The sequence below is a fragment of the Oncorhynchus masou genome, unplaced genomic scaffold, assembly GCF_036934945.1.
Source record: "Oncorhynchus masou masou isolate Uvic2021 unplaced genomic scaffold, UVic_Omas_1.1 unplaced_scaffold_839, whole genome shotgun sequence".
NCBI lineage: Eukaryota > Metazoa > Chordata > Actinopteri > Salmoniformes > Salmonidae > Oncorhynchus > Oncorhynchus masou.
In genome coordinates this window covers 176,318-199,382 of record NW_027014853.1, presented here as the reverse complement: position 1 = coordinate 199,382, position 23,065 = coordinate 176,318, and the positions used below count along the sequence as shown (strand labels likewise).

At 51.0% G+C, this 23,065-nt stretch overlaps 1 protein-coding gene across 1 annotated transcript; it reads left to right on the top strand.

The window, feature by feature from the left end:
- The first annotated feature begins 2,726 nt into the window (after nt 1-2,726).
- Nucleotides 2,727-22,860, top strand: LOC135537759 (methionine-R-sulfoxide reductase B3-like). The gene is made up of 4 exons (XM_064963776.1): nt 2,727-3,082; nt 3,775-3,803; nt 21,461-21,558; nt 21,819-22,860. Exons 1-4 carry the CDS (start codon nt 2,937-2,939, stop codon nt 22,077-22,079), a joined length of 534 nt encoding a protein of 177 aa, XP_064819848.1. The 5' UTR covers nt 2,727-2,936; the 3' UTR covers nt 22,080-22,860.
- Nucleotides 22,861-23,065: the final 205 nt, after the last annotated feature.

Genomic DNA, 23,065 nt, shown 5'->3' with positions numbered 1-23,065 from the left:
AAAGCCTACAGTATACCTGGGAAAACCCCCAAAGCCTACATGATTTATAAACCCCCAAAGCCTACAAAGCATAGGGACCCCCAAAGCCTACAGTCCCTCAGACCCCTCCCCCCCTGGCCTACAGTAGTGGTTCTGAGACCCCCCCTGCCTACAGTATGGTTCTGAGACCCCCCCTGCCTACAGCATGGTTCTGAGACCCCCCCCTGGCCACAGTAGTGGAGACCCCCAAAGCCTACAGCATAGTTCTGGACCCCCCCCTGCCTACAGTAGTGGGGACCCCCCCCTGCCTACAGTATAGGGACCCCCAAAGCCTACAGTAGTGGTTCTGAGACCCCCCCCTGGCCTACAGTATAGTCCTTCTGAGACCCCCCAAATTCTACAGCATAGGGACCCCCAAAGCCTACAGCATAGGGACCCCCAAAGCCTACCTTCTCAGCATAGGGACCCCCAAAGCCTACATCATAGGGACCCCCAAAGCCTACAGTCATAGGGACCCCGAAGCCTACAGCATAGAGACCCCAAAGCCTACAGCATAGAGACCCCAAAGCCTACAGCATAGGGACCCCGAAGCCTACAGTATAGGGACCCCCAAAGCCTACAGTATAGGGACCCCCAAAGCCTACAGTATAGGGACCCCTAAAGCCTACAGTATAGGGACCCCAAAGCCTACAGTATAGGGACCCCAAAGCCTACAGTATAGGGACCCCCAAAGCCTACAGTATAGGGACCCCCAAAGCCTACAGTATAGGGACCCCCAAAGCCTACAGCATAGAGACCCCCAAATCCTACAGTATAGGGACCCCTAAAGCCTACAGTATAGGGACCCCCAAAGCCTACAGTATAGGGACCCCCAAAGCCTACAGTATAGGGACCCCCAAAGCCTACAGTATAGGGACCCCCAAAGCCTACAGTATAGAAACCCCCAAAGCCTACACTATAGGGACCCCAAAAGTCTCAGCCTTCAGTGCATTTGGAAAGTATTCAGACCCCTTGACATTTTCCACATTTTGTTACGTTACAGCTTTATTCTAAAATGGATTAAATAGTTGTTTTCCCTCAATCTACACACAATACCCCACAATGACATCACAATACCCCACAATGACAAAGCAAAAACAGGTTTGTAGAAATGTTTGCAAATGTATAAAAAAGCCTACAATGAACTGATATCACATTTACATAAGTATTCAGACCCTTTAGTCAGCACTTTGTTGAAGCTCCTTTGGCATCAATTACAGCCTCAAGTCTTCTGGGGTAGGGCCCCCACATGCTTGGCACACCTGTATTTTGAAATTTCTCCAATTTTACACTGCAGATCCTCCCAGAGTTCCTGAGTGCTCTGGAAAGGTTTTTATCAAGAATCTTCTGTACTTTGCTTAAAGTTCATGTTTCCCTCGAATCTGACTAGTCTCCCAGTCCCTGTCGAATGAAAAACATCCCCACCAGCATGATGCACCACAGGTTTCACCATAGGGATGGTGCCACCACCATGCTTCACCATAAATGATGGTGCCACCACCGTGCTTCACCATAGGGATGGTGCCACCACCATGCTTCACCATAGGGATGGTGCCACCACCATGCTTCACCATAGGGATGGTGCCACCACCGTGCTTCACCATAGGGATGGTGCCACCACTGTGCTTCACCATAGGGATGGTGCCACTACCGTGCATCAGCATAGGGATGGTGCCACCACCGTGCTTCACCATAGGGATGGTGCCACCACCGTGCTTCACCATAGGGATGGTTCCCCACCGTGCTTCACCATAGGGATGCTGCCCCCACCGTGCTTCACCATAGGGATGCTGCCACCACCGTGCTTCACCATAGGGATGGTGCCACCACCGTGCTTCACCATAATCAAATCAAATCAAATTTATTTATATAGCCCTTCGTACATCAGCTGATATCTCAAAGTGCTGTACAGAAACCCAGCCTAAAACCCCAAACAGCAAGCAATGCAGGTGTAGAAGCACGGTGGTTAGGAAAAACTCCCTAGAAAGGCCAAAACCTAGGAAGAAACCTAGAGAGGAACCAGGCTATGTGGGGTGGCCAGTCCTCTTCTGGCTGTGCCGGGTAGAGATTATAGCAGAACATGGCCAAGATGTTCAAATGTTCATAAATGACCAGCATGGTCGAATAATAATAAGGCAGAACAGTTGAAACTGGAGCAGCAGCACGGCCAGGTGGACTGGGGACAGCAAGGAGTCACCATAGGGATGGTGCCACCAACGTGCTTCACCATAGGAATGGTGCCACCACCGTGCTTCACCATAGGGATGGTGCCACCACCGTGCTTCACCATAGGGATGGTGGTGCCACCACCGTGCTTCACCATAGGGATGCTGCCACCACCGTGCTTCACCATAGGGATGCTGCCACCACCGTGCTTCACCATAGGGATGCTGCCACCACCGTGCTTCACCATAGGGATGGTGCCACCACCGTGCTTCACCATAGGGATGGTGCCACCACCGTGCTTCACCATAGGGATGGTGCCACCACCGTGCTTCACCATAGGGATGGTGCCACCACCGTGCTTCACCATAGGGATGGTGCCACCACCGTGCTTCACCACAGGGATGGTGCCACCACCGTGCTTCACCACAGGGATGGTGCCACCACCGTGCTTCACCACAGGGATGGTGCCACCACCGTGCTTCACCACAGGGATGGTGCCACCACTGTGCTTCACCATAGGGATGCTAGGTTTATATTAACCCCTGCTGTACCAAACTCAATGCTAGGTTTATATTAACCCCCGCTGTACCAAACTAAATGCTAGGCTGGAAGCCAGGGGCAAATAATGTGTGAGTTGAGATGATTCAGACAGCAACGTGAACATGATGTTCTTATTGAGGCGCATTGGTCTATCACTGTTATTATGTGGTTGTCTTAAGTTGACTGCACTAACAGTAAGTAGCTCTGGATAAATGACTAAAATGACTTGCCTGGACTGTACGAGTGTAACGAGTGCGTTGATCCAATTCCCCCCTCACAGTGCCTTCAGAGGGGAATACACTGAATACAAAGAGGATGGGATCTACACCTGTGTTGTCTGCGGCTCCCCGTTGTTCAAGTAAGTTCTTAGAATGTCGGTGACATCATTACTGTATCCCCACTTCCTATCTCCTTCTGACTGGTCTAACCTTCCTCTCCTCAGAGCAAGTTTAGTCCCTTCTAGTCTCTCTCTGATTGGTTAAAGAGGCACTGGTCCCTCCTCTTAGTCCCTAGTTTCTCTCTAATTGGTTAAAGAGGCACTGTCCCTCCTCTTAGTCCCTAGTCTCTCTCTGATTGGTTAAAGAGGCACTGTCCCTCCTCTTAGTCCCTAGTCTCTCTCTGATTGGTTAAAGAGCCCCTGGCTTGTCTGACCCATTTAAAGGTTAACTGTAGCTGATAGGAGGCCAGAGCCATCCACCGAGCCTCGTTACCAGGTCGCCTGTTTCCCTGCGCAACACACAGAGCTTCAAAGACAACTGGACAGGATTTACAGCTCGGGTAGCCTTACAGAGAGAGACACGTACACACACGCAAATAGGACAACACACACACACACACACAGCCTCGTAGCTTAGACCCTATGTTCCCATTGGAGACGGTTTGGGAAGAACATCCCATAATATCAAGGAGAGGAGAGAACACCATTTAATTTATCTTTATTTCTTGTATATTGTTCGTGGCACTTTTGAAGTGCCTGCTGCTTGTTGTATTGTTTCTTTATAGTTGAGAGAAAAGCGACTTTGTCTATAATCCGCTGTCTCCCTTTTGCAGGTCCGAGACAAAGTTTGACTCTGGATCAGGTAGGTTTGACACGGCAAACATTTTAACCTTCACACGTTATTCCATGACTTCATCTGGCACCGACCAACCGCCTCACAAGTCCAGGCCACGCCGAGGACGAGTCACGTTGTCTTGTTTCACTTCGTTTGCTTCATGCTAAAATACATGGTAGAATATACTTGGTATAGAGTCCCAAATGGCACCTTATTCCCTATTTAGTGCATTACTTTAGACCAGGACCCATAGGGGTAGTGCACTACTTTAGACCAGGACCCATAGGGGTAGTGCACTACTTTAGACCAGGGCCCAGGGGGTAGTGCATTACTTTAGACCAGGACCCATAGGGGTAGTGCACTACTTTAGACCAGGGCCCAGGGGGTAGTGCACTACTTTAGACCAGGACCCATAGGGGTAGTGCACTACTTTAGACTAGGGCCCATAGGGGTAGTGCACTACTTTAGACCAGGGCCCATAGGGGTAGTGCACTACTTTAGACCAGGTCCCCATAGGGGTAGTGCATTACTTTAGACCAGGGACCCATAGGGGTAGTGCACTACTTTAGACCAGGGCCCCATAGGGGTAGTGCACTACTTTAGACCAGGGCCCCATAGGGGTAGTGCACTACTTTAGACCAGGGCCCCATAGGGGTAGTGCACTACTTTAGACCAGGACCCATAGGGGTAGTGCACTACTTTAGACCAGTGTCCAGGGGGTAGTGCACTACTTTAGACCAGGGCCCATAGGGGTAGTGCACTACTTTAGACCAGGGCCCCATAGGGGTAGTGCATTACTTTAGACCAGGACCCATAGGGGTAGTGCATTACTTTAGACCAGGACCCATAGGGGTAGTGCACTACTTTAGACCAGGGCCCCATAGGGGTAGTGCATTACTTTAGACCAGGACCCATAGGGGTAGTGCATTACTTTAGACCAGGACCCATAGGGGTAGTGCACTACTTTAGACCAGGGCCCCATAGGGGTAGTGCATTACTTTAGACCAGGCCCCATAGGGGTAGTGCACTACTTTAGACCAGGACCCATAGGGGAATACATAGAGAATAGGGTGCCATTTGGGATGTAGTGCACTACTTTAGACCAGGGCCCCATAGGGGTAGTGCACTACTTTAGACCAGGACCCCATAGGGGTAGTGCACTACTTTAGACCAGGACCCCATAGGGGTAGTGCACTACTTTAGACCAGGACCCCATAGGGGTAGTGCACTACTTTAGACCAGGGCCCCATAGGGGTAGTGCACTATTTTAGACCAGGGACCCATAGGGGTAGTGCACTACTTTAGACCAGGGCCCCATAGGGGTAGTGCACTACTTTACACCAGGGCCCCATAGGGGTAGTGCATTACTTTAGACCAGGACCCATAGGGGTAGTGCACTACTTTAGACCAGGGCCCCATAGGGGTAGTGCATTACTTTAGACCAGGACCCATAGGGGTAGTGCACTACTTTAGACCAGGACCCATAGGGGAATACATAGAGAATAGGGTGCCATTTGGGATGTAGTGCATTACTTTAGACCAGGACCCATAGGGGTAGTGCACTAGTTTAGACCAGGGCCCCATAGGGGTAGTGCACTACTTTAGACCAGGGCCCCATAGGGGAATACATAGAGAATAGGGTGCCATTTGGGATGTAGTGCACTACTTTAGACCAGGGCCCCATAGGGGTAGTGCACTACTTTAGACCAGGGCCCCATAGGGGTAGTGCACTACATTAGACCAGGCCCCACAGGGGAATACATAGAGAATAGGGTGCCATTTGGGATGTAGTGCACTACTTTAGACCAGGGCCCCATAGGGGTAGTGCACTACTTTAGACCAGGGCCCCATAGGGGTAGTGCACTACTTTAGACCAGGACCCATAGGGGTAGTGCACTACTTTAGACCAGGGCCCATAGGGGTAGTGCACTACTTTAGACCAGGGCCCCATAGGGGTAGTGCACTACTTTAGACCAGGGCCCCATAGGGGTAGTGCACTACTTTCTCTCTAGAACACTGAGAATCTCATTGGCCCCACAGTGGGAATACATAGAGAATAGGGTGCCATTTGGGATGTATCCCATGTTCCACTCAGCATAATGTCTAGCTGCCATCCCCAGGCTTCTCATCATCAGGAGCTCGTCATCTTTCTCTCTCTTTCTCTGGTCTTATTTACGCCAGTGGAGCCACCCTGCTGGCTAATATCACCTTCTTTGCAACGTGGTGTGTGTCTGTTTTGTCACCTGCTTGGTAAAGAAAAGGGTGTAGTCTGACAGTGTGTCTAGGTGTGTATGTGTGTGTCCTTCGGATTTCTGAGTAAAAACAAAAAAACACTTCCTGCCCTTCATTCTCTTGCTAGAACACTGAGAATCTCACTGCCGATAGGTCGTTATCACAGTGGGAGGCCCTTCATTCTCTCTCTAGAACACTGAGCATCTCACTGCCGATAGGTCGTTATCACAGTGGGAGGCCCTTCATTCTCTCTCTAGAACACTGAGAATCTCATTGCCGATAGGTCGTTATCACAGTGGGAGGCCCTTCATTCTCTTGCTAGAACACTGAGAATCTCATTGCCGATAGGTCGTTATCACAGTGGGAGGCCCTTCATTCTCTTGCTAGAACACTGAGCATCTCACTGCCGATAGGTCGTTATCACAGTGGGAGGCCCTTCATTCTCTTGCTAGAACACTGAGAATCTCACTGCCGATAGGTCGTTATCACAGTGGGTGGCCCTTCATTCTCTTGCTAGAACACTGAGAATCTCATTGCTGATAGGTCGTTATCACAGTGGGAGGCCCTTCATTCTCTCGCTAGAACACTGAGATCACTGCCGAACCTCAATCGCAATGCTCGTCAGTGGCCAAAAAACTTAGTTTGAGCCAATCAGAGAGCATGAACCCCTACGTGGGAGCCAACAAAATAAAATAAATGTCTGTACAGCCATGGATGAGCCAGTCACAATGCAGCCTAAGGGATGGTATCTAGCTAAATGCACAGATGCAATGTAGCCTAAGGGATGGTATCTAGCTAAATGCACAGATGCAATGTAGGCTAGGGATGGTATCTAGCTAAATGCACAGATGCAATGTAGCCTAAGGGATGGTATCTAGCTAAATGCACTGATGCAATGTAGCCTAAGGGATGGTATCTAGCTAAATGCACAGATGCAATGTAGCCTAAGGGATGGTATCTAGCTAAATGCACAGATGCAATGTAGCCTAAGGGATGGTATCTAGCTAAATGCACTGATGCAATGTAGCCTAAGGGATGGTATCTAGCTAAATGCACTGATGCAATGTAGCCTAAGGGATGGTATCTAGCTAAATGCACTGATGCAATGTAGCCTAAGGGATGGTATCTAGCTAAATGCACTGATGCAATGTAGCCTAAGGGATGGTATCTAGCTAAATGCACTGATGCAATGTAGCCTAAGGGATGGTATCTAGCTAAATGCACAGATGCAATGTAGCCTAAGGGATGGTATCTAGCTAAATGCACAGATGCAATGTAGCCTAAGGGATGGTATCTAGCTAAATGCACAGATGCAATGTAGCCTAAGGGATGGTATCTAGCTAAATGCACAGATGCAATGTAGCCTAAGGGATGGTATCTAGCTAAATGCACAGATGCAATGTAGCCTAAGGGATGGTATCTAGCTAAATGCACAGATGCAATGTAGCCTAAGGGATGGTATCTAGCTAAATGCACAGATGCAATGTAGCCTAAGGGATGATATCTAGCTAAATGCACAGATGCAATGTAGCCTAAGGGATGGTATCTAGCTAAATGCACAGATGCAATGTAGCCTAAGGGATGGTATCTAGCTAAATGCACAGATGCAATGTAGCCTAAGGGATGGTATCTAGCTAAATGCACAGATGCAATGTAGCCTAAGGGATGGTATCTAGCTAAATGCACAGATGCAATGCACACAACACTCCAAGCTAGCTAGCCACTGTAGCTAGTATTGACATTATAGATGGTGCACTAGTTTGACCAGGCCACCCTATTCTCTAGTCTAGATAGTGCACTAGTTTGACCAGGCCACCATATTCTCTAGTCTAGATAGTGCACTAGTTTGACCAGGCCACCATATTCTCTAGTCTAGATAGTGCACTAGTTTGACCAGGGAGCCACACTATTCTCTAGTCTAGATAGTGCACTAGTTTGACCAGGGAGCCACACTATTCTCTAGTCTAGATAGTGCACTAGTTTGACCAGGGAGCCACACTATTCTCTAGTCTAGATAGTGCACTAGTTTTGACCAGGGAGCCACACTATTCTCTAGTCTAGATAGTGCACTAGTTTTGACCATGTTCTCTAGTCTAGATAGTGCACTAGTTTTGACCAGGGAGCCACACTATTCTCTAGTCTAGATAGTGCACTAGTTTTGACCAGGGCCCCGCCCTGTTCTCTAGTCTAGATAGTGCACTAGTTTTGACCAGGGAGCCACACTATTCTCTAGTCTAGATAGTGCACTAGTTTTGACCAGGGCCCCACACTATTCTCTAGTCTAGATAGTGCACTAGTTTTGACCAGGGCCCCACACTATTCTCTAGTCTAGATAGTGCACTAGTTTTGACCAGGGCCCCACACTATTCTCTAGTCTAGATAGTGCACTAGTTTTGACCAGGGCCCCACATTATTCTCTAGTCTAGATAGTGCACTAGTTTTGACCAGGGCCCCGCCATGTTCTCTAGTCTAGATAGTGCACTAGTTTTGACCAGGGCCCCGCCATGTTCTCTAGTCTAGATAGTGCACTAGTTTTGACCAGGGCCCGCCATGTTCTCTAGTCTAGATAGTGCACTAGTTTTGACCAGGGCCCGCCATGTTCTCTAGTCTAGATAGTGCACTAGTTTTGACCAGGGAGCCACACTATTCTCTAGTCTAGATAGTGCTCTAGTTTTGACCAGGGATCCACACTGTTCTCTAGTCTAGATAGTGCACTAGTTTTGACCAGGGCCCCGCCCTGTTCTCTAGTCTAGATAGTGATCTAGTTTTGACCAGGGCCCCGCCCTGTTCTCTAGTCTAGATAGTGCACCAGTTTTGACCAGCACCTGGGCCCATAGGGGTCTGGTCAAAAGTAATTTTTTAAAATGTAATTTATTTAACCGTTTTTATTTAAGTAGGCAAGTCAGTTAAGAACATTCTTATTTCACAATGGCGGCCTACAAAAAGACAACAAGGCCTCCTGGCGGGACGGGGACTGGAATAAAAAATAAAAATATATAGGACAAAACCACACATCATCACAAGAGAGACACCACAACACTATATAAAGAGAGAGACCTAATGACAACAACACAGCACGGCGGTAGCAACACAGCACGGCGGTAGCGACACGGCACGGCGGTAGCGACACAGCACGGCGGTAGCGACACAGCACGGCGGTAGCGACACAGCACGGCGGTAGCGACACAGCACGGCGGTAGCGACACAGCACGGCGGCAGCGACACAACACGGCGGTAGCGACACAGCACGGCGGTAGCAACACAGCACGGTAGCAAAACATTATTGAGCAGAGACAACAGCAGCACATAGTGCAAGAAGTAAGAGCAGTGCATTACATAGACTGTGTCCTAAATGGTATCCTCTAAGACACTTCCAGAGAGGTGTTTTTAGATGAAAGCTATCTGGGAGTCTGTCATAGCTCATCCTTTAGGAATTCCTGTTGGGTTTAATTGCAGTCTCTCTCTCTCTCTCTGACCAGCGATTTGTCTTAGGCTGTAATTAGGAAATACCTGAGAGGGGAGATCGGCCGCGGTGTCACTGGAGAGCGGGGAGGAACTGTGGTGAATGCTACGATTCTTTTACTAAAGGGTTTCAGGGAAATGATTTTGAATGAGGATGAGTGAATGAGGTACGTTCTCAGAAACAACCCTCCTTCTGGAAAGCTATGTGGGGCAGGCTTTTGCTCCAGCCCTACTAGAAGACACCTGTTTCAGCTAACCAAGGTCCCGAGGAGCAGTGGCCTAGTGGCGAAGTTGAGATGAACAATAGGCGGAGATAGAGAGGTGTGTGTGTGTGTGGGGGGGGGGGAGATGGAGAGACATGTTGTGTGTCCACAAGCACCAAAAACATGTGCTGTATTTTCTACAAAATGTTTACGTCCCTCAAATCAACGTTTCCTTCAACAACTGAACAGGGTGTACCCTTAATAGTGGACTAAATGCTACCCTATTCCCTTAATAGTGGACTAAATGCTACCCTATTCCCTTAATAGTGGACTAAATTCTACCCTATTCCCTTAATAGTGGACTAAATGCTACCCTATTCCTTTAATAGTGGACTAAATGCTACCCTATTCCCTTAATAGTGGACTAAATGCTACCCTATTCCCTTAATAGTGGACTAAATGCTACCCTATTCCCTTAATAGTGGACTAAATGCTACCCTATTCCCTTAATAGTGGACTAAATGCTACCCTATTCCCTTAATAGTGGACTAAGTGCTACCCTATTCCCTTAATAGTGGACTAAATGCTACCCTATTCCCTTAATAGTGGACTGCTGTTGTCTAAACCAGGGCTTGTGTACTAAATGCTACCCTATTCCCTTAATAGGCTACACTGCTCCATTCACTGAGTCTCTAACCAGTGGTAATAAAGCGCACACACACGCGCACGCACTCCAGTGTGTGAAGTTGGAGTTCGGGATTCTCCTCTTCTGACTCATAGATTCCTCTATTCCCCAGTGTGTTTCCTGTGTAGCTGTGGAATTTCATGGCTTTGTAGTCGTTGGCCAAAGCCGTCCCCTCCCCTAACTCCTCAGGGGTAGACGGTTTACAGCTTGAGGGGGATGGGGACTGTGGTTGTTGATGACCTACCGCAGGGAGACCATGGTGTTGGAGCTGTAGCTGGTGGTCCAGGGTGATGGACAGGGGGTGGTGCTTGTTTCAGGGAGCTGGTGGTCCAGGGTGATGGACAGGGGGTGGTGCTTGTTTCAGGGAGCTGGAGGCTCCAGGGTGATGGACAGGGGTGGTGCTTGTTTCAGGGAGCTGGAGGCTCCAGGGTGATGGACAGGGGGTGGTGCTTGTTTCAGGGAGCTGGTGGTCCAGGGTGATGGACAGGGGGTGGTGCTTGTTTCAGGGAGCTGGTGGTCCAGGGTGATGGACAGGGGTGGTGCTTGTTTCAGGGAGCTGGTGGTCCAGGGTGATGGACAGGGGGTGATGCTTGTTTCAGGGAGCTGGTGGTCCAGGGTGATGGACAGGGGGTGGTGCTTGTTTCAGGGAGCTGGAGGCTCCAGGGTGATGGACAGGGGGTGGTGCTTGTTTCAGGGAGCTGGAGGCTCCAGGGTGATGGACAGAGGGTGGTGCTTGTTTCAGGGAGCTGGAGGCTCCAGGGTGATAGACAGGGGGTGGTGCTTGTTTCAGGGAGCTGGAGGCTCCAGGGTGATGGACAGGGGGTGGTGCTTGTTTCAGGGAGCTGGAAGCTCCAGGGTGATGGAGCTTGTTTCAGGGAGCTGGAGGCTCCAGGGTGATGGACAGGGGGTGGTGCTTGTTTCAGGGAGCTGGAGGCTCCAGGGTGATGGACAGGGGTGGTGCTTGTTTCAGGGAGCTGGAGGCTCCAGGGTGATGGACAGGGGTGGTGCTTGTTTCAGGGAGCTGGTGGTCCAGGGTGATGGACAGGGGTGGTGCTTGTTTCAGGGAGCTGGAGGCTCCAGGGTGATGGACAGGGGGTGGTGCTTGTTTCAGGGAGCTGGAGGCTCCAGGGTGATGGACAGGGGGTGGTGCTTGTTTCAGGGAGCTGGAGGCTCCAGGGTGATGGACAGGGGGTGGTGCTTGTTTCAGGGAGCTGGTGGTCCAGGGTGATGGACAGGGGGTGGTGTTTGTTTCAGGGAGCTGGTGGTCCAGGGTGATGGACAGGGGGTGGTGCTTGTTTCAGGGAGCTGGTGGTCCAGGGTGATGGACAGGGGGTGGTGCTTGTTTCAGGGAGCTGGAGGCTCCAGGGTGATGGACAGGGGGTGGTGCTTGTGTCAGGGAGCTGGAGGCTCCAGGGTGATGGACAGGGGTGGTGCTTGTTTCAGGGAGCTGGAGGCTCCAGGGTGATGGACAGGGGTGGTGCTTGTTTCAGGGAGCTGGTGGTCCAGGGTGATGGACAGGGGGTGGTGTTTGTTTCAGGGAGCTGGAGGCTCCAGGGTGATGGACAGGGGGTGGTGCTTGTTTCAGGGAGCTGGAGGCTCCAGGGTGATGGACAGGGGGTGGTGCTTGTTTCAGGGAGCTGGAGGCTCCAGGGTGATGGACAGGGGGTGGTGCTTGTTTCAGGGAGCTGGTGGTCCAGGGTGATGGACAGGGGGTGGTGCTTGTTTCAGGGAGCTGGAGGCTCCAGGGTGATGGACAGGGGGTGGTGCTTGTTTCAGGGAGCTGGAGGCTCCAGGGTGATGGACAGGGGGTGGTGCTTGTTTCAGGGAGCTGGAGGCTCCAGGGTGATGGACAGGGGGTGGTGCTTGTTTCAGGGAGCTGGAGGCTCCAGGGGTAGACTGATAGGACCTGAAGAGGAAAAACATGGAGGAGAGTCTGGTTGTTGATGACCTGCCACAGGGAGATGGAAGGAGGGAGGGATGGGGGAGGAGAGGGGAGGGAGGGATGGGGGAGGAGAGTCTGGTTGTTGATGACCTACCACAGGGAGATGGAAGGAGGGAGGGATGGGGGAGGAGAGTCTGGTTGATGATGACCTACCACAGGGAGATGGAAGGAGGGAGGGATGGGGGAGGAGAGTCTGGTTGTTGATGACCTACCACAGGGAGATGGAAGGAGGGAGGGATGGGGGAAGAGAGTTTGGTTGATGATGACCTACCACAGGGAGATGGAAGGAGGGAGAGTCGTAGGAAGGAGAGGGAGAGTCGTAGGAAGGAGAGGGAGAGTCGTAGGAAGGAGAGGGAGAGTCGTAGGAAGGAGAGGGAGAGTCGTAGGAAGGAGAGGGAGAGTCGTAGGAAGGAAGCTGGTGGGTCCAGGAGGTAGATTGTTAGGGGCTTGAGGAGCACGGTGGAGGATGGATGGGTGGGGGGGGGGGGTTTAGGGTCTGTTTGTTGTACTACAGAGAGCTCTGTGGGGTCCAGGGTGGAGAGGGGTGGTGGACGGCTGCAGGATCTGGTTGGTGTACCGTAGGGGGCTGACGGTTCATGGAGATAGGGTGGTGGATGGCTGCAGGGTCTGGTTGGTGTACCGTAGTGGGCTGACGGTTCATGGAGATAGGGTGGTGGATGGCTGCAGGATCTGGTTGGTGTACCGTAGGGGGCTGACGGTTCATGGAGATAGGGTGGTGGATGGCTGCAGGGTCTGGTTGGTGTACCGTAGGGGGCTGACGGTTCATGGAGATAGGGTGGTGGATGGCTGCAGGGTCTGGTTGGTGTACCGTAGGGGGCTGACGGTTCATGGAGATAGGGTGGTGGACGGCTGCAGGGTCTGGTTGGTGTACCGTAGGGGGCTGACGGTTCATGGAGCTCGGGTTCAGGGATAGACGGCTGCAGGGTCTGGTTGGTGTACCGTAGGGGGCTGACGGTTCATGGAGCTCGGGTTCAGGGATAGACGGCTGCAGGGTCTGGTTGGTGTACCGTAGGGGGCTGACGGTTCATGGAGATAGGGTGGTGGACGGCTGCAGGGTCTGGTTGGTGTACCGTAGGGGGCTGACGGTTCATGGAGATAGGGTGGTGGACGGCTGCAGGATCTGGTTGGTGTACCGTAGGGGGCTGACGGTTCATGGAGATAGGGTGGTGGACGGCTGCAGGGTCTGGTTGGTGTACCGTAGGGGCTGACGGTTCATGGAGCTAGGGTGGTGGACGGCTGCAGGGTCTGGTTGGTGTACCGTAGGGGGCTGACGGTTCATGGAGATAGGGTGGTGGACGGCTGCAGGGTCTGGTTGGTGTACCGTAGGGGGCTGACGGTTCATGGAGATAGGGTGGTGGACGGCTGCAGGGTCTGGTTGGTGTACCGTAGGGGCTGACGGTTCATGGAGATAGGGTGGTGGACGGCTGCAGGGTCTGGTTGGTGTACCGTAGGGGGCTGACGGTTCATGGAGATAGGGTGGTGGACGGCTGCAGGGTCTGGTTGGTGTACCGTAGGGGGCTGACGGTTCATGGAGATAGGGTGGTGGACGGCTGCAGGGTCTGGTTGGTGTACCGTAGGGGCTGACGGTTCATGGAGATAGGGTGGTGGACGGCTGCAGGGTCTGGTTGGTGTACCGTAGGGGCTGACGGTTCATGGAGCTAGGGTGGTGGACGGCTGCAGGGTCTGGTTGGTGTACCGTAGGGGGCTGACGGTTCATGGAGATAGGGTGGTGGACGGCTGCAGGATCTGGTTGGTGTACCGTAGGGGGCTGACGGTTCATGGAGCTAGGGTGGTGGACGGCTGCAGGGTCTGGTTGGTGTACCGTAGGGGGCTGACGGTTCATGGAGCTCGGGTGGTGGACGGTTGCAGGGTCTGGTTGGTGTACCGTAGGGGGCTGACGGTTCATGGAGCTCGGGTTCAGGGATAGACGGCTATGCCTGAGGAGGAGAAAAGGGTGGAGGAATGGGAGGGGCTTGTAGTATTACAGGAAGCTTGGTTGGGTCCAATGGCTCAGGTCACATCCAGTGATGACTTCTGTTTTCTACCGCAGATAGAGATATGATCTATCTTTTGTTTTCTACCGCAGATAGAGATATGGTCTGTCTTCTGTTTTCTACCGCAGATAGAGATATGATCTATCTTCTGTTTTCTACCGCAGATAGAGCTTTGATCTATCTTCTGTTTTCTACCGCAGATAGAGATTTGATCTATCTTCTGTTTTCTACCGCAGATAGAAATATGATCTATCTTCTGTTTTCTACCGCAGATAGAGATATGATCTATCTTCTGTTGGAGCACCGTTCACGGTGTATATTAATACACAGCTGGTTCTCATCCCTCCCCTTCTCCCTCCTGCCCTCCCTCCCCTTCTCCCTCCTGCCCTCCCCTTCTCCCTCCTGCCCTCCCTCCCCTTCTCCCTCCTGCCCTCCCTCCCCCTTCTCCCTCCTGCCCTCCCTCTCCTTCTCCCTCCTGCCCTCCCTCCCCTTCTCCCTCCTGCCCCTCCCTCCCCCCTTCTCCCTCCCTGCCCTCCCTCCCCTTCTCCCTCCTGCCCTCCCTCCCCTTCTCCCTCCTGCCCTCCCTCCCCTTCTCCCTCCTGCCCTCCCTCCCTTTCTCCCTCCCTTCTCCCTCCTGCCCTCCCTCCCCTTCTCCCTCCTGCCCTCCCTCTCCTTCTCCCTCCTGCCCTCCCTCCCCTTCTCCCTCCTGCCCTCCCTCCCCTTCTCCCTCCTGCCCTCCCTCCCCCCTGCCCTCCCTCCCCCTTCTCCCTCCCTGCCCTCCCTCCCCTTCTCCCTCCTGCCCTCCCTCCCCTCCTGCCCTCCCTCCCCTTCTCCCTCCTGTCCTCACTCCCCCTTCTCCCTCCTGCCCTCACTCCCCTTCTCCCTCCTGCCCTCCCTCCCCCCTTCTCCCTCTCATGCCCTCCCTCCCCCTTCTCCCTCCTGTCCTCACTCCCCCCTTCACCCTCCTGCCCTCCCTCCCCCTTCACCCTCCTGCCCCTCTCCCTCCCCTTCTCCCTCCTGCTCTCCCTCCCCTTCTCCCTCCTGCCCTCCCTCTCCTTCTCCCTCCTACCCTCCTGCCCTCCCTCCTGTCCTCACTCCCCTTCACCCTCCTGCCCTCCCTCCCCTTCTCCGTCCTGCCCTCCCTCCCCTTCTCCCTCCTGGCCTCCCTCTCCTTCACCCTCCTGCCCTCCCCTTCTCCCTCCTGCCCTCCCTCCCCTTCTCCCTCCTGCCCTCCCTCTCCTTCACCCTCCTGCCCTCCGTCCCCTTCACCCTCCTGCCCTCCCTCCCCTTCTCCCTCCTGCCCTCCCTCTCCTTGTCTCCTGTCTGTCTGGACTACTGTCTGTCTGTCTGTCTGTCTGTCTGTCTGTCTGTCTGTCTGTCTGTCTGTCTGTCTGTCTGTGGGGACTACTGTCTGTCTCTGACTTTCTGTCTGTCTGTCTGAACATTTTGATGAAGACGTTAATTCAGAGCTGTTCTATAGTGATCTCGTCCCCTACATTTAGGAAGTGATTGGAGAAAGGTTCTAATTTCAGACTGATGTCCTCTGTTCCTCATAACAACCTGAAACAAACCTATTTAGAGAGGGAGGGGGAGGGGAGGAGGGAAAGGGGAGGGATGAAGAGGGGAGGAGGGAAAGGGGGAGGGAGGGAAAGGGGAGGGATGAGGAGGGGAAGGGGAGGAGGGAAAGGGGAGGGATGAGGAGGGAAGGGGAAGGGGAGGGAAATGGGAAGGGGGAGGGGAGGGAGGGATGAAGGGGAGGAGGGAAAGGAGAAGGATGAGGAGGGGAGGAGGGAAAGGAGAGGGATGAGGAAGGGAGGAGGGAAAGGAGAGGGATGAGGAGGGGGAGGAGGGAAAGGAGAGGGATGAAGAGGGGAGGAGGGAAAGGAGAGGGATGAAGAGGGGAGGAGGGAAAGGAGAGGGATGAAGAGGGGAGGAGGGAAAGGAGAGGGATGAAGAGGGGAGGAGGGAAGGGAGAGGGATGAAGAGGGGAGGAGGGAAGGGAGAGGGATGAAGAGGGGAGGAGGGAAAGGAGAGGGATGAAGAGGGAGGAGGGAAAGGAGAGGGATGAAGAGGGGAGGAGGGAAAGGAGAGGGATGGGGAGGAGGAGGGATGAAGGGGAGGAGGGAAAGGAGAAGGATGAGGAGGGGAGGAGGGAAAGGAGAAGGATGAGGAGGGGAGGAGGGAAAGGAGAGGGATGAAGAGGGGAGGAGGGAAGGGAGAGGGATGAAGAGGGGAGGAGGGAAAGGAGAGGGATGAAGAGGGGAGGAGGGAAAGGAGAGGGATGAAGAGGGGAGGAGGGAAAGGAGAGGGATGAAGAGGGGAGGAGGGAAAGGAGAGGGATGAAGAGGGGAGGAGGGAAAGGAGAGGGATGGAGAGGGGAGGAGGGAAGGGAGAGGGATGGAGAGGGGAGGAGGGAAGGGAGAGGGATGAAGAGGGGAGGAGGGAAAGGAGAGGGATGAAGAGGGGAGGAGGGAAAGGAGAGGGATGAAGAGGGGAGGAGGGAAAGGAGAGGGATGGAGAGGGGAGGAGGGAAGGGAGAGGGATGGAGAGGGGAGGAGGGAAGGGAGAGGGATGAAGAGGGAGGAGGGAAAGGAGAGGGATGAAGAGGGGAGGAGGGAAAGGAGAGGGATGAAGAGGGGAGGAGGGAAAGGAGAGAAACGGGAGGGAGAGGGGAGCCCAGCCAAGGGGTAGTATGGGGAATGGGAGGGAGAGAGGAGGGATAGGGGAGGGAGAGGGGAGCCCAGCCCAAGGGGTAGTATGGGGAATGGGGGGGAGGGAGGAGGGATAGGGGAGGGAGAGGGGAGCCCAGCCCAAGGGGTAGTATGGGGAATGGGAGGGAGGGAGGAGGGAAACGGGAGGGAGAGGGGAGCCCAGCCAAGGGGTAGTATGGCGATTGGGAGTGAGGGAGGGAGCCCAGCCAAGGGGAATCCTCTGGTTGACTGGGAAGATACACACGGGCCTGCACGAGTGCAAGCAGGGAGGCACGCTGGCAGGCCCACACATACACACAGCTGTGTACGACCTGCACTTTTATTTTGGGAGCACCAGTGTGAAAACACTATAAAAATTCATTGCGTAACAATATTTAATCTCTTCTCTGCTCTTCTCTACGCTGCTCTTCTCTACGCTGCTCTTTTCTACTCTGCCCTTCTCTACTCTGCTCTTCTCTACTCTGCTCTTCTCTACTCTGCTCTTCTCAACGCTGCTCTTTTCTACTCTTCCCTTCTCTACTCTGCTCTTCTCTACTCTGCTCTTCTCTACTCTGCTCTTCTCTACGCTGCTCTTCTCTACTCTGCTCTACTCTGCTCTTCTCTACGTTACCCTTCTCTACTCTGCTCTTCTCTACTCTACCCTTCTCTACGCTGCTCTTCTCTACGCTTCTCTTCTCTACCCTTCTCTACGCTGCTCTTCTCTACGCTTCTCTATGCTGCTCTACGCTGCTCTTCTCTACGCTGCTCTTCTCTACGTTGCTCTTCTCTACCCTGCTCTTCTCTACTCTGCTCTTCTCTACGCTGCTCTTCTCTACGTTGCTCTTCTCTACGCTGCTCTTCCCTGCGTTACTCTTCTCTACGTTACCCTTCTCTACGTTACCCTTCTCTACGCTGCTCTTCTCTACACTGCACTTGTCTACGTTACTCTTCTCTACCCTGCTCTTCTCTACGTTACTCTTCTCCACCCTGCTCTTCTCTACTCTGCTCTTCTCTACCCTGCTCTTCTCTACTCTACTCTGCTCTTCTCTACCCTGCCCTTCTCTACTCTGCCCTTCTCTACCCTGCTCTTCTCTTCGCTGCTCTTCTCTACTCTGCTCTTCTCTACGTTACTCTACGCTGCTCTTCTCTACTCTGCTTTTCTCTACGTTACTCTTCTCTACGCTGCTCTACTCTGCTCTTCTCTACGTTACTCTACGCTGCTCTTCTCTACACTGCTCTTCTCTACTCTGCTCTTCTCTACTCTCATCTTCTCTATTATACTCTACTCTGCTCTTCTCTACGCTGCTATTCTCTACGCTGCTCTAACATGTCAGACTACCTCCCGTGGCCCACCGTTCCTCCACACTGTTTATTCTCTAAGCTGTCAATTCAACATATTCTTCCAGAACAAAGAACGCTGCTGCTTTCCACGTTGCTTCTAAATATGAATCCACGTTGTTTTCTCTTTTTCTACTAGTAGGATGTGTTGTTTCTGTGTTCCAGTAGGTGTTCCAGTAATAGGATGTGTTGTTTCTGTGTTCCAGTAGGTGTTCCAGTAGTAGGATGTGTTGTTTCTGTGTTCCAGTAATAGGATGTGTTGTTTCTGTGTTCCAGTAGTAGGATGTGTTGTTTCTGTGTTCCAGTAGTAGGATGTGTTGTTTCTGTGTTCCAGTAATAGGATGTGATGTTTCTGTGTTCCAGTAGTAGGGTGTGTTGTTTCTGTGTTCCAGTAGTAGAATGTGTTCTTTCTGGGTTCCAGTAGTAGGATGTGTTGTTTCTGTGTTCCAGTAGTAGGGTGTGTTGTTTCTGTGTTCCAGTAGTAGGGTGTGTTGTTTCTGTGTTCCAGTAGTAGGATGTGTTGTTTCTGTGTTCCAGTAGCAGGGTGTGTTGTTTCTGTGTTCCAGTAGTAGGGTGTGTTGTTTCTGTGTTCCAGTAGTAGGGTGTGTTGTTTCTGTGTTCCAGTAGTAGGGTGTGTTGTTTGCTGTGTTCCAGTAGTAGGATGTGTTGTTTCTGTGTTCCAGTAGTAGGATGTGTTGTTTCTGTGTTCCAGTAATAGGGTGTGTTGTTTCTGTGTTCCAGTAATAGGGTGTGTTGTTTCTGTGTTCCAGTAATAGGATGTGATGTTTCTGTGTTCCAGTAGTAGGGTGTGTTGTTTCTGTGTTCCAGTAGTAGGGTGTGTTGTTTCTGTGTTCCAGTAGTAGGATGTGTTGTTTCTGTGTTCCAGTAATAGGGTGTGTTGTTTCTGTGTTCCAGTAATAGGGTGTGTTGTTTCTGTGTTCCAGTAATAGGGTGTGTTGTTTCTGTGTTCCAGTAGTAGGATGTGTTGTTTCTGTGTTCCAGTAATAGGGTGTGTTGTTTCTGTGTTCCAGTAATAGGATGTGATGTTTCTGTGTTCCAAGTAGGATGTGTTGTTTCTGTGTTCCAGTAATAGGGTGTGTTGTTTCTGTGTTCCAGTAATAGGATGTGATGTTTCTGTGTTCCAGTAGTAGGGTGTGTTGTTTCTGTGTTCCAGTAGTAGGATGTGTTGTTTGCTGTGTTCCAGTAGTAAGATGTGTTGTTTCTGTGTTCCAGTAGTAGGATGTGTTGTTTCGGTGTTCCAGTAGTAGGATGTGATGTTTCTGTGTTCCAGTAGTAGGATGTGATGTTTCTGTGTTCCAGTAGTAGGGTGTGTTGTTTCTGTGTTCCAGTAGTAGGGTGTGTTGTTGCTGTTTTCCAGTAGTAGGGTGTGTTGTTTGCTGTGTTCCAGTAGTAGGATGTGTTGTTTCTGTGTTCCAGTAGTAGGATGTGTTGTTTCTGTGTTCCAGTAATAGGGTGTGTTGTTTCTGTGTTCCAGTAATAGGATGTGATGTTTCTGTGTTCCAGTAGTAGGGTGTGTTGTTTCTGTGTTCCAGTAATAGGGTGTGTTGTTTCTGTGTTCCAGAAGTAGGGTGTGTTGTTTCTGTGTTCCAGTAGTAGGGTGTGTTGTTTCTGTGTTCCAGTAGTAGGGTGTGTTGTTTGCTGTGTTCCAGTAGTAGGACGTGTTGTTTCTGTGTTCCAGTAGTAGGACGTGTTGTTTCTGTGTTCCAGTAATAGGGTGTGTTGTTTCTGTGTTCCAGTAGTAGGATGTGATGTTTCTGTGTTCCAGTAGTAGGGTGTGTTGTTTCTGTGTTCCAGTAGTAGGGTGTGTTGTTTCTGTGTTCCAGTAGTAGGGTGTGTTGTTTCTGTGTTCCAGTAATAGGGTGTGTTGTTTCTGTGTTCCAGTAATAGGGTGTGTTGTTTCTGTGTTCCAGTAATAGGGTGTGTTGTTTCTGTGTTCCAGTAGTAGGATGTGTTGTTTCTGTGTTCCAGTAATAGGGTGTGTTGTTTCTGTGTTCCAGTAATAGGATGTGATGTTTCTGTGTTCCAGTAGTAGGGTGTGTTGTTTCTGTGTTCCAGTAGTAGGATGTGTTGTTTGCTGTGTTCCAGTAGTAGGATGTGTTGTTTCTGTGTTCCAGTAGTAGGATGTGTTGTTTCTGTGTTCCAGTAGTAGGATGTGATGTTTCTGTGTTCCAGTAGTAGGATGTGATGTTTCTGTGTTCCAGTAGTAGGGTGTGTTGTTTCTGTGTTCCAGTAGTAGGGTGTGTTGTTGCTGTGTTCCAGTAGTAGGGTGTGTTGTTTGCTGTGTTCCAGTAGTAGGATGTGTTGTTTCTGTGTTCCAGTAGTAGGATGTGTTGTTTCTGTGTTCCAGTAGTAGGATGTGTTGTTTCTGTGTTCCAGTAATAGGGTGTGTTGTTTCTGTGTTCCAGTAGTAGGGTGTGTTGTTGCTGTGTTCCAGTAGTAGGGTGTGTTGTTTGCTGTGTTCCAGTAGTAGGATGTGTTGTTTCTGTGTTCCAGTAGTAGGATGTGATGTTGCTATGTTCCAGTAGTAGGACGTGTTGTTTCTGTGTTCCAGTAGTAGGATGTGTTGTTTCTGTGTTCCAGTAGTATTCTGTGTTCCAGTAGTAGGGTGTGTTGTTTGCTGTGTTCCAGTAATAGGGTGTGTTGTTTCTGTGTTCCAGTAATAGGATGTGTTGTTTGCTGTGTTCCAGTAGTAGGATGTGTTGTTTCTGTGTTCCAGTAGGTGTTCCAGTAATAGGATGTGTTGTTTGCTGTGTTCCAGTAGTAGGATGTGTTGTTTGCTGTGTTCCAGTAGTAGGATGTGTTGTTTCTGTGTTCCAGTAGTAGGATGTGTTGTTTGCTGTGTTCCAGTAATAGGGTGTGTTGTTTCTGTGTTCCAGTAGGTGTTCCAGTAGTAGGATGTGATGTTTCTGTGTTCCAGTAGTAGGATGTGTTGTTTTCGTGTGTTCCAGTAATAGGATGTGTTGTTTGCTGTCTTCCAGTAGTAGGATGTGTTGTTTGCTGTGTTCCAGTTGTAGGATGTGTTGTTTGCTGTGTTCCAGTAGTAGGATGTGTTGTTTCTGTGTTCCAGTAATAGGATGTGATGTTTCTGTGTTCCAGGTTGGCCTTCCTTCTATGACCTGGTGACGGAGGAGTCAGTCACTGTAACAGATGATTTCGCCTACGGGATGCACAGAGTTGAGACCAGCTGTAGTCAGGTAAACTGGTTCACATTATGTCACCGTTTAGTTGAAGACATTGATAACCAACTCTCTGTTACAATAGTGACCTGGTTAGATATGAGGTCCACCTAGACGTTAAAGACTAGCAGAGATAGGAGATCTGTTTTGGTGAAGGCGGAAGTAGAGACTAGATTATCGGTTCTCCTTGGAGGGGGTCACAGATTTTAGTTTTCATATTTACAATTACAACAAAATGTTGCTTGGATATTGCTGAGTAATCAGTCTGTATGTTTCAGTGTGGTTCTCACCTCGGACACCTGTTTGATGACGGCCCCAGACCCACAGGGAAACGATACTGCATCAACTCTGCCTCTCTGGGCTTCCAGTCAGCCTCCGCCTCTAGCCCACCCAGCAACGGAGATGGGGTAGGAGCTGGGGCAGGAGCTGGGGCTGGGGCTGGAGCTGGGGCAGGAGCTGGGGCAGGAGCTGGGGCAGGAGCTGGGGCAGGAGCTGGAGCTGGGCCAGGTGGTGCGGTCGGGGGTAAGACTGAGCTCTGAGTAAAAGGTCTCCTTGGTCTTGGACAGGATTCAGGAATACAGGAAGTACAGGCACGGTCACTCACTCCTTATCCTAACTGGTAGCCTAGGTCCTGGTCGAAATGTTACGAACAGAACAGAGAACAGCTGGAGAATATAGGTTACACAGAACCCGAAAAACAGTCATCCAACTAGGTTACACAGAACCCAAAAACAGTCAGACAACTAGCTTACACAGAACCCGAAAACAGTCAGACAACTAGATTACACAGAACCCGAAAACAGTCAGCCAACTAGATTACACAGAACCCGAAAACAGTCAGACAACTCGGTTACACAGAACCCGAAAACAGTCAGACAACTAGGTTACACAGAACCCGAAAACAGTCAGCCAACTACAGTCAGCTCAATAAGGGGCCATCAGCACCCCTTAGAAACATGTGGAACATGATGCATCTTCTGTGCTCATGTGGGTTACACACACCCAAACACAGTCGGTCAAACACAGTCAGTCAAACACAGTCGGTCAAACACAGTCGGTCAAACAGTCGGTCAAATGACCCCAGTGGCCATGCACCAAGCTGGCCCACCTCTGGCTCCCAGCCTTAATAAAGTCCCAGACCTCTACTGTACTCTACAACCGTCTGAGGAGACACATGTTGGGATGCAGTTTCACGTTGCTCACATTGCTTTTGACCGTTTACAAGTTTAGATCATATTTTAAAGTGTATATATATATCAACTGTTATATATTTTTCTTTCTAGTATATTTAAAACTTTATGCTTTTTTTTTTTTTTTTTTTTTTTGGGGGGAAGTGAATGAATTATATATTATTATGATTGTGTGGACTTGACTTTGAAGAACAATGTGTGTTGTTTAAAAAATAAATAAAAAGTGATATTTGATACAGAGGGGTTGATAGTTTAAGGACGACGCTCCTATGAGCTGTAAAATAAACACTAAGAGGATAAATAAGCATTCTGTCCAATTATGGAGACACACACAC